This window comes from Capricornis sumatraensis, chromosome 1 (assembly GCF_032405125.1).
Source record: "Capricornis sumatraensis isolate serow.1 chromosome 1, serow.2, whole genome shotgun sequence".
Classification (NCBI taxonomy): Eukaryota; Metazoa; Chordata; class Mammalia; order Artiodactyla; family Bovidae; genus Capricornis; species Capricornis sumatraensis.
The window spans coordinates 95,738,058-95,749,671 of NC_091069.1; the positions used below are offsets into that span (position 1 = coordinate 95,738,058).

Below are 11,614 nucleotides of genomic sequence, written 5' to 3' on the forward strand. Positions count from 1 at the left end.
GGAGGCACACATTAAGGTTTTAAAACTAAGAGCTGCTGGCGGTATAGTCAGTTGTATACTGACAGCATGTGGCGAACGCTGATTTACAGTGAGAGACGATAAAGCGGATCTGCAGAGAGCGGACAGGAGTGGCAAGGAGCCCCAAGTGGTGGTGGCGGTGGTCCTGACGTTTAGCTGTAGCCCTGTCCTTTCTGCAGTTTGGCTTTGCAGCCCTTCCTTTAATATGTGTAATCCCCAGGGTTGTCCTAGTAATGCACATGTGTATCAGTTATCTATTGCTGCATAAAAGTTTATCCCAGAATGTTATAGTTGGAAACAACAAATATTATCTCACAGTTTCTATCGGTCAGGAATTGAGGAGTAGCCCAGCCGAGTAGTTCTGGCTGTTTGCAGTCAAGGTGTCACCTGGGAGTACAGTTTTCTGAAGACTTCACTGTAATGGACTTGGAAGGATCCACTTCCAAGATGAATGGCTCTTGTCTTAGCAGAAGGCTCAGTTCTTTGCGGGCTGCTGGCAGGCCTGCTTCACTGACAGTTGGAGACTCCGTGGTTCCTCATCACCTGGACCTCTCCACAGGCTGCTTGAGTGTCCTCACAATATGGCAGCTGCCTTCCCCCAGAGCAAAGCTGGCCTAGAGAGCAAGGAGGAGGCCACAGTGCCTTTTATGACCTAGTCTCTGAAGCTGCACACTGTCACTGCCACCTTAATCTGTTCTTTAGAAGCAGATCACTGTGTCCAGCCCACCCTCAAGAGGTTAATTAGGCTCCACACAAATAATCAACATGTATCTAATTCTGTGGTCTCTCTGTGACCCCTGTCTTATCTCTGGGACTTAGGTGTTTCCTCACTACACCACCTAAAAGCTGTCCTCCAGGGCGTAGCTCTTTCAGGGCTGCCTTGGGCCCTTAGGAGTTCTCTTTTATCCTTTCTTCTCAACTCTGATAGAACTGAATGAATCTCTTCCCTGTAAAATCTGTTCTGCCTTGGCAGGACACCAATCCTTCCCCTATACTGTGGGGTTAGAGAACAATTTTAAACCACAAAATGAGGGTGCAGTATATGAATGGATCATTTAACATTTGTGCTACTCCAGAGCACAAAGTTGTTTTACCTACATACTCTTATTTCTTAGGGAGGTAAGAGGAATCTTAAGAACTAATAGTGACCAATGATTTCTCTGGTGGTCAATCCCATGGAACACACAGGAGTTTGAAGAAGGAGTGGATGGTCAACCTCCCATCGCCGTGGTGATGGGTCACGTGGAAGACAGAGTGTAGTGGATGTGATTTCTCAGCTTTCCAGCGGGGAGGCGGGAGCAGGCGGGCAGGAGCTGCACGCACTGTGCGGGGCAGGTGAACCCATCAGGGTCTTGTTTGTAAGCATCAGACACTGACTAGGCCAGTGTGAGCAGAAAAAAATTTAGTGAAAGGACATGGGGATAATCGTAGAATTTCTGGGAACACTGACGAAGCAGCTTCTGAAAATGGACTGGAAGAGGAAGACAAAGCCCAAATCATGTTGCAGACAGTGTGACTACCGCTGCGGAGTCCAGAGATGGTGCCTATGACACAGACACCTCCCAGAACACTGGACATTGCTGCTACAGCTGCCAAAACGGACAGGCCACTGCCCCTGCTTCACAGCGTCACTTGCTCCCAGTGCTGAGTTCATGGCAGATCCATCTGACTGGCTGAGTCGAGATCATCTACCTCTGCTTTGCTTGCCAAGGAGCTAGGAAAGCAAGCCTTTTCAGCTTGTTATGGGAGGTGGGCTCAACCTCCCACCAGGGTGTGAAGGGTGGGGGATCCTCAGACTCTAGACCCTGACCCAGGCCGCCAACACTCCTCAGAGTCTACTCCAGGAAGTAAGAAACTGGAGGGTCCAGGATCATTCTGGTACGAAGTTTGGAGGGAAAGGGAAAGAGAGTGGTAAACTAAGGGAAGAGCAAAACCAAAGTCTTTCCTTTCCTTTCAGTAAGATTAAGGGACCTGAGCAGTTTCATAGAGAAGAAGAAAAAAGAAAGTTTCTTGACAAGGAAGCTTGCAGTTCATTCTGCCTCTAGCATCAGAACAGAACTGTTCAAAAGACAAGACCAGTTTGAATAAAAGGACATGTTTCTGAAATAAAGGAACTAAAAGCATCACTCATCACCCTTCAAAAATCTCATACAGTCTTTCTTGGTCTGCTTCTATTAATTACATTATCCCCACGTTAAGAATGTTGCCTAGGCACACAGCAGGATTCAGTACATATTTTGTAATGAAAAATTTTTTTACTTATCTGTTGCCTTTAATTTAATATCTAAATAGATACCATATTCTTCTATAATTACAATACGGAAATGTCTATGAACAAAATAGATAATTTTTTTGTCATATGCTGAGGAAAGAACGGTGGTAGTAAGATTCATCCAAAGTTTTAGCAGCAGCATCAACGCAGCCAGAGTATGGTCAGTGTTTGGGGACAGAGGTAAATATCCGCAATCCATGCATACCTTTGATTTCTTCTTTTAGTGCCTAAGGAAGCAGAAGAGCATCATCATTGTTTTGTATTTGACACTGATTACAGTAAGTCTCTACTGGAATAGTTTTATATATTAATAGCTTTATCTCTGTAGGACACTTTGCACACACACTTCCTTTAAACAATCTTCACCTTTTTTTTGAAAACACTTTTCTTTGGAATCACTATTTAAGTTCGCTCAAAAATCAAAAGGCATAAAAAGGCATGTCCTGAAGTCTCCCTTCCACAGCCGTCCCCATTTCCACCTCCCTCCCAAATATAAAACTTGTTACCTGCATGTGTGTCTTTGTGAGAATTTTAAAAATGCATATTCATTCTAATATGAATATATATTCCACCCCCCTACCTTTTAAAAACACAAATGACAGCATGTCAAACACACTGTTCCACACTCTGCGTTTTCCCCTAACGCAGGGTCTTTCCATCTCAGGCATAAAGCACACCCTCGTTCTTTTCAGTATCAGCACAGTGTTCCATTATACATATTCTAACTTCTTAGACTGCCCCAGTGAAGAGCTTCTAGACTGCTCCTTGTGGTTTGCTCTTTGAGCAAAGAACAGCTGTTCTTTAAAACCACACTGAGGAGGCTTCCCTGGCGGCTCGGTGGTAAAGAACTCGCCTGCCCTTGCAGGAGATGTGGGTTTGATCCCTGATCCAGGAAGATCCCACATGCTGCAGAGCAACTAAGCCCTTGCACCATAACTACTGAGCGTGAGCTCTAGAGCCTGAGAACCGCAGCTGCTGAACCCCATGCACCCTAGAGGCTTGCTGCACAAGAGAAGCCACCACAATGAGGAGCCCTCCCACCAGAGCCTGAGCGTAGCCCCTGCTCTCCATGACCACAGAAAAGCCCTTGAGGCAAGGAAGACCCAGCTTAGCCAAAAATAAATAAATGAAAAAAATTATATTAAAAAAAAAACCCCACACTGGGAGTTCCCTGGTGGTCTAGTAGTTAAGAGTCAGCACTTTCACTACAGAGGCCTGGGTTCAATTCCTGGTTGGGGAACTTGAGATTTTGCAAGCTGAGCAGCATGGCCAAAATTTTTAAAAATTACTTGAATAAAAGAAAAGAATATATATATAGCTTCATGTAAAAATATTCTTTTTAAATAAAACCATGCTCATCAGCACCAATTCCCCAATTTTACTCTAGATCAGAATAAATAAAGTTGTAAAATAGGAGGTTTGTTTCAGGCCACAAATGATGTCAGGGCCCAAGTATAAATGAGGAACCACAATCCAATAGATATTTAGTCCCTGCAGCACCAGGGCCTGAACGACGCCAGAGGCCAGGCTCAGGCCTTCCTCCCCTGCCAACCCTGCTCCAGTGGTGTGGGCCTTGCTGTGTAGCTGCTCCAGGTTAAAAGTACACCAGTACCAGGAGGTGAATTCTCCGAAGTGGAAAGTCTGTCAGGCATTAAACATGTAATTTCTCTGTAAAATAATAACCAAACCCAGGCCAGCTCTCCTTTCCCTCTATCAACTATGCTCCAATATAGAATAAAATTTATGAAAAAAAACAGACGCAGGGCTGGCCTGCAGAGTCGGCTTCCTAGGGCAATGACAAATAATCAAGGTTCCCCAGCAAGGATGGGACCAGAGAAGGCACGTGTTCAGTAGGGGCCCAAAGGAAACTCTGAGCCCAAGATGATACAGGTGACATTCTCCTAAGCGGAGGAGACTGCTGTCCTGCCCCTTGGACTTGGTGTAGGTTCCTCGCAGTGCTTACAGGCAAGATGGTGATGGCGATGGCAGCTGATGTTTACGAAGGGCTCACCGTATGTCAGACGCTCTTCTCAGTGCTTTACATGACTTTACCACTAATGCCTCCAAAGAGGCAAATCCTGTTACTCTCCCTGTTACAAATTAGGAAAGTGAGGCAGCATTTGAGCCCAGCAAAGAAGTGAGGGAGGGGCAGCCCAGGCAGGAGATCTGATCTGGGCAAAGGGCCAGAAGCGTGGAGAGGCCAATGGGCCGGGGCCGGAGGGAGGGTCCGTGCCAAGAAGGGTGGGAAAGGCCTGGAAGAGTCGTTTGGAACACCTGGATTTGACTTTCATGGCCACAACTGTCCTTTACAAAAGTTAAACTAGTTTACAAAGTCCAACTTTCCAGAATGATAAACACACTGATGGAGGGGTGAGTTTACAGACACAGGTGCAAGGGTTAAGGCTGGTATAAATTTCAAGTGAAATAAGCATAGATAATGAATACACTGGGCCTTAGTCAGGTTAAATCTGATGTTCCAGCCCCCTGCTGTTGTCATTGGGTCTGGGACAGCTGGAGCAGCTCTCAATCAGGCCATGCCTCAGTTTACCCACCTGTAAAGTAGTCCTAAAAGAGGCTTAAATGAAACCTTCAAATCTACAAGAACATGTATCTTTTTTGGTCTTATGTTTACAAACACTATTCAATCCGCAATAATAACAGTAAACATTGATAGTAATACACAGGGAAACATAAAATAACTATTGGGTGGCCTGTTTTCCATTTTGAATAAAATTCATATTTGCCTACTATACAATCCCAGATCGTTTCCGTTTATGGTTTTCTCAGGTCCCGAGTCCTGCTCACACGATGCGGTACTGCACTGTGCTCTCCTAGGATGGGCAGTGCGATTCTGTCTCCACTCGCAGGCCCTCTCAGATGCAGTAATGTGACAAAAAGCACTGCTGCCTCTACTGACCTGATTCACCATCTGGTGCTGCTGGACAGTTCTCTTCTCTTTAAATTCTTCTGATTCAATTTTAATTTCATACATTGCCCCACAGCCTCCTGAAATAAATGTCATTTGAAAGTGTTTCTGTTATTAAGTTACAGCACCCACAGTTACTTATGTCCTTGAATAAGTACCACACAATCCAAAGAAGGTCTGAATGTCATCATTCAGCAGAAAGCTGCTAAGATTGTTAGACAATCATGGCTTACAATCTGACCCCGCCTGCCCCTGGCAGGCTGCCTCAATCCCAAATGTGCTCTTCCTTCTGCAAAGCACTTGTATCTGGTACCCAGCACTACTGCTTCCAGGCAGGAAAGATAAGGCACAAAACATGCAGAGCCTCAGAAATGTCGGTTGTCCTACTAGCGCCTTTTATTACGCCAGCAAATGCCATGGAAGAAGGTGGGTGGGACTGAATTTCAAGGTCCCACTTCCCAAAGGACCAGTAACTGGTATTTTTAAAAATGCAAAAACACATTAAAATCTGATTTGAAAACCACATGCAGTAGTATCCGAAAGTAAAGGAATAAGGAAGTGTGAGAGAGATGATCTGAATGCTATCATTCAGCAGAAGCTGAATGATATGGACACAGCATTACAATAAACAGTGAAGACGTGCTAATCACAGAGTTGGGCTCTCCAGCATCCCTGCTCTACAAGCTGAATTAAAGGTTTCCCCCTGGGCTATGGCAGGTAAGGGACAGCTCTCAAGGCAGAGTTTGTGTGGACCCATCTACCCCTAGACCAATCTTTGTCTCCATGTGGCTAGAGAGCTAGGGCTGATGAAATGTGCTGCTCTAGCATGAAACAATTCAGCACGAAAGTGCCATTCATTCAATAGGCTTTGTTAAGCTTTTCTTATATGTTCTAGGAGACTGAGCTTTGGCTAAACCAAGGTTCCCAGCCTTGATCCCCTTTCTGCACTCTACCCAGGACTAGGCAGAGCCAGACCAGAGGTCAAGTTCCAGCTCTGCCCTAACTGGGCCTGTGGCAGTACAGGACTGGTGACGCCAAGACCTCAGCATTGCCCTGGGACCCCTGCAGAGGGCTCACTCAACCTGCCATTCTAACAGATCTTTAGATTGGTTCATTTCCTATAGCGACCAGGATAAAAGGACTCTCTGAACTTTCTCCTAATCCTTGTAAAAGTTATGTTCTCAGAGAAGCCAGTGAGCCCTAGAGCAATGGAGAGTGATAAAGACTGTCTGAGTGTGGGGATCACCAACTTTTCCACAGGCGTGTCTGGATAAAGGCCTTATCTTTCCTGTCCAGTGGGGGCAGATTGCCCAGCCTACTTCTAACACACAGTCAGCCTGAACTTCTGAGGCCCCAAGGGTTATTCGAGAAAGGCGGGGCCTGGCTAGGGCTGGTCACTGGGCTCAGGACAGTCTGATTTTGCGGCCACCTCCCTGTGAAGGGCCAGGCAAGTTCTTTGGCCTCTCTGGATTCATTCTTCCTGGAATCTGTTCCAGCTTTGGCATTCTAGGGTATCAGAAGAATGTGGGGAAATTAAAGTCTGGCTCATCTCAAAGTCAAACTAAAGACTGGAGCTGAGCCCCACGGTGACTGAGAGGAATCTAATCTGGGCCGGACCAGGTTGGCAACCATGAGTCCTTAAGTAGTTCCCTGCTTAAGTCTCTGCATTCCCATCTCCACCCTTTCCGGGAGAAGAGGCCAAGGTCTATCTGTCCAAAATCCATATATCCTGAAAAGCCACTGGTGGTGGGTATCCTCCAAGTGCCCTACCCTCTTCCCCTCCAGCGAGTAAAATCCTACCAAACTGTGGGAAAGATGAGAGAAAACCTTACCTGAAATGTCAGTGACTTTGATAGCTGTAGCTCGAGGAAACTTTTCTCTGAGAATCTGGGTCACTTTGAGCTCCCCCTCGGTCTGTGAGGCAAACATGCGCTGGGCCCAGTGGAGAAGAGGAAGCTGCCACAGAACAGACGAGAGTCACTGTGCAGGCCCCTCTGACCTCCCCTGCAAGGCAGGGCCCTGGGCTAAACCGGGGGCACTGCATGGCATCGGATGCCCATTTAAGTTCCCCAGGATGCAGAATAAACTTTTTTTGAGGGAGGAGTGGAATTGTAAATAACTAACTTGGACTCCAGAGATAACAAGGTCCCTAAGTTAATTCAACAGATGTTTATTCCTTATGATAGTGAGACACTATCATGAAGACAGTTTTAGTGAGGTGCCTGAAGCACCAAGTGATATGCCCAAGGTTGGATCCCTTAGTAAGATGCAGACCAGGAGAGGCCAGGCATGCCCTGCTTGGGCAAGCATGCCGCAGACCATGTACTAATGGGACCAAGTAGCACCCACCCTTTCGGCCTGATTAACATTCCACATTCTCTCCAGCGGGGTATAACCCTGTGACCTACTGCTCAATAAGGCAGCTATTCTCTGCAATCCTTACTGGAAAGAAACAGAATTCTATGAAAGGACCTGAAAGAGGAACATTTTTAGATTATTTACCATTGGAAGCAACATTCTTCCCTCCCCCAATAGCTACCCTAAGGAGCCAGTGCTTCTGATGGGAATGTGTCAACCCTTAGGGATGCAGATGCAGAAAATCATGTCAGCAGCCCCTTGGCTAGGTTAAGCACATGCTGAAAAGAGAGACTGAAAATAGCATGGCAGGGACTTGCCTGGAGATCCAGTGGCTAAGACTCTGCACTCCCAATGGAGGGGGCCTGGGTTCGATCCCTGGTGGGGGAACTAGATCCCACATGCAGCAACTAAGAGTTTGCATGCTGCAACTAAGACTTGTATGCTGCAACAAAGATCAAAAATTCTGCATGCTTCAGCTAAGACCCAGTGCAGCTAAACAAATCAGTAAAAATAAATATTGAAAAAAAGAAAATAGAGTATGGCAGGGCTTCAGTGCCAGGATAAAGATTTTGGACTTTTTACACAGGCTTCTTGATGCCAATGTAACAATGCCTTTGGAAGCAAGTCAGGAAAGATTCCCAGATAAGAGTATACTTAAAAAGGAAGTAGTACCAGGCTCCCCGGCTGGAGGAGGATGGTGGGTGGAGTGCTGTTCACATGCTGGTGCTGAAGGTACCATCCCTTCACCCCCTCAGTCTTGCCCATCCTCAGGCCTTTTCTGATGGCCTAGAGCAGGGTCTTGTGTTATAGAACCTCAGAGCACCTTCTTTAAAATACCTTGTGCACTGACTCTTTCACCAATTGGTCTTAGAGGCCAAGACATGGGTCTGTCCTGCTATTACAATCTTCCAGAACTGACCCAGGGCAGGACCCCAGGAGAACCTGAGTGATGGATGAATGAATGAATGAGCAGGGGGGATAATCCACACAATTCAGGGCATATGTACTGTGTGGTCAGTTGCCCAGTCGTGTCTGACTCTGCGACCCCATGGACTGTAGCCAGCCAGGCTCAGAGCTCTGGCCTTGAGGATTCTCCAGGCAAGAATACTGGAGTGGGTTGCCATGCTCTCCTCCAAGGGATCTTCCCAACCCAGGGATCAAAGCCAGGTTTCCTGCATTGCAGGTGCATTGTTTACCGGCTGAGCCACCAGAGAAAACCGGCATATGTACTGCTGCTGCTGCTGCTGCTAAGTCACTTTAGTCGTGTCTGACTCTGTGCGATTCCATAGACGGCAGCCCATCAGGCTCCCCCGTCCCTGGGATTCTCCAGGCAAGAACACTGCAGTGGGTTGCCATTTCCTTCTCCAATGCCTTAAAGTGAAAAGTGAAAGTAAAGTCGCTCAGTCGTGCCCGACTCTTGGCGACCCCATGGACTGCAGCCTACCAGGCTCCTTCGTCCATGGGATTTTCCAAGCAAGAGTACTGGAGTGGGGTGCCATTGCCTTCTCCGGGCGTATGTACTAGGTACCCGCAAAGAAGTCCTGATTCTAGCAGGCAGCTGAAACGCAGGTCAGGAGAAAGGTCTGGAGGGAGACTGAGTGCTGTTCAGAGGGACAGAATCTTATGTTGTGGACCTGGGTAAGACTGGGTGGACGGGAGACCTCCTCTGAAAACAGTGCCCTGGGGGTGGGGGTGGGGACAAAGGCAGAGGGTAGCCAGGTGGCAGGCAGCGCAGCAGTCACTAAAGGGTGAGAGTGGGGTTAGCACTATGACTCCTTGGGAAAAGTCTTTCCCTCATCTCTGCTGATCTGCAGGCAGCGGCCTTTAAACCAGCAATCAATTGCCAAAACCCCTGGAATGTCGATTGTCCACAATGAAAGTCTCCAGCAGCAGTGCCCTTCATGCTTGGGGGAGGCAGGTCCAAGAGAAGGAAGAATGTGAAAGGAAAGCAAAAGAAATGGATGGAGTAAAGGAAGAATGAATCGGCAAAGGGGAGAGAAAATTAGGAGAGGGTATGGTGAGTGCCCTCTACTGGCTCCCTACTCCAGGAGTGTGAGATTTGGAAAGGGTCAAGGTCACGGAAGCCAGGAGGACGTTCCGGAGCCCTGACTCAGTCACAGGAACCAGCACGCACGCCGCGACTCCAGGCCCTGACTCCATGTCTTCGGCTCGGTAAAGCAACATTGCTTTTTCCGTGCCTGCTGTATTACGACTGTCTATGTATCCGTTCCCCTCGGCCTCAACCCCCACCCCGTTGGGGAGCTCCCCCAGCACGCGCCGGGCCTGACACTTCTCTCAGTACCCGTAGCCGGGGCCACTGAATGAATGAACCAGCAAATCAATGAATGAGAGAAAGGAAGGCGAAGCCCCTGGCCCGGCGCGTCGCCCTCCGCAGGCCGACTCTCCAAACCCGGCCCGCCCCGCGGTCCCAGCGCAGTTCCTGCCCCGGGGAGAGTGGCTCGGTCCCCGTCCGCGCTCACCCGGCGGGTTCCGCGAAGCAGAAGCACTGCCGCGGCCGGGCTCCACGCCGCCATGCCCGGCCGACGCGGCCCGCCGTCCGAGGTCGCCGCGTCGCCCGAAAGACGCGGAGTCCGGGACCAGAGCCGCCGCTGCACAGGCGAGGGCGCCCCCTGCTGTCCGGAGGCCGAGAGCCGCCCCGCACGCCCAGGACGCCCAGGACGCCCTGTCTCACCTGGCCTCCCAACCCTCGCCCCCAGTGGGTCCTTTCGCCTCGGCCTAGAAGCCGGTGCTCGGACTTTCCCTTGTCCCAAGAACCCTGGCGCCCTAGGTGGAACGCCCTCATTCCTACTCTCCACCAGAAAACCTGCTGCTAAACGGAGGAGCTTCGACTTCTCACTCCATGAGGGACCCGGGGGAGGATTTTAAGCAGGGGAGTCGTTTTCAGATTTGAGCTTTAGGAAGATCACTGGCCCCTGCGAAGAGCGGGGACAGTCGCAGTGGTCCAGAGACTAAAGGCCTGAGCAGCAGCAGGAATCGGAGGAGTGGACTCGGACACCTGGGAGGTGAATGAATGGACTGGAAGACGGTATTGGCGGGAGAGGGGATGAAGGCGTCAGGGATGACTCTCAGGTTTCTGGCTTAGACAATGAAATGGGTAGAGGAGGATAGGTTTGGGGTGAAGAGGGTCGACTAACTCAGTTTTGGATGTCTCTGAATTGAAGGTGCCTGCAGGAAATGGCTCGGCAGAAGAGCCACTTGAGCCACAGATCTTGGATAGCCTGGCAAACTCTCGAGTTGTTTTGCAAAATTCAACCACTCCCAGCCCCTGGAAAGCTCAACCAACCAATCAACTGGAAGCTAAGAAATGATATTGACCTTTCCTGACCCTCCTGACTTGAATCAACTAAAACTTTGACTCTGACAACTTTTGCCCCCGTTCCATACTGAATTCTCCTGAGCCAAGACCCTTCATGAATGTGTATATAACCTTAGCTTAAAATTTCTCCACTTTTGCTCTTGGGGAGATACTGTGTTCTCCTTACTGGTTGCTGTCTGATCACTAAGTCATGTCCAATCCTTTGCAACCCCATGGACTGCAGCATATCAGGCAGGCTTCCTTGTCCTTCACTATCTCCCCGGAGTTGCTCCAACTCATGTCCTTTGTCAATGATGCCGTCCAACCATCTCATCCTCTGTCACCCCCTTCTCCTCCTGCCCCCAATATTTCCCAGCATCAGGGTCTTTTCCAATGACTCAGCTCTTTGCATCAAGTGGCCAAACTATCGGAGCTTCAGCTTCAGCATCAGTCCTTCCAATGAATATTCAGGGTTTATTTCCTTTAGGATTGACTAGTTTGATTTCGTGCTGTCAAGTCTTCTACAGCACCAAAATTTGAAAACATCAATTCTTTGGCACTTAGCCATCTCAACTGAAATATAGCCTTCCTTATTACTGGACTGCGTGTACCTCCCTATGCAAACTGTGCAACAAGATGGCTTATGTGGTAACCAACTCATCTTTTAAAGTCAGTTCAAGCCTTGTCTTCTGATCAGTCATATTCTGTTCAGCACCAATAAAAT

General features: G+C 48.5%; 1 protein-coding gene across 2 annotated transcripts; it reads right to left on the minus strand.

Annotated features, from left to right (window-relative positions):
- Nucleotides 1-1,914: 1,914 nt before the first annotated feature.
- Nucleotides 1,915-10,152, minus strand: BOLA3 (bolA family member 3). Of its 2 annotated transcripts, XM_068983252.1 has the most exons (4): nt 10,055-10,152; nt 7,049-7,172; nt 5,208-5,296; nt 1,915-2,517 (listed from the first exon to the last, which is right to left on the minus strand). In XM_068983252.1, the coding sequence occupies exons 1-4, from the start codon at nt 10,106-10,108 to the stop codon at nt 2,452-2,454; spliced, it is 333 nt and encodes a 110-aa protein (XP_068839353.1). In that variant the 5' UTR covers nt 10,109-10,152; the 3' UTR covers nt 1,915-2,451. The 2 variants fall into 2 exon arrangements, with proteins under 2 accessions (XP_068839353.1, XP_068839354.1); XM_068983253.1 differs by lacking the exon at nt 5,208-5,296.
- Nucleotides 10,153-11,614: the final 1,462 nt, after the last annotated feature.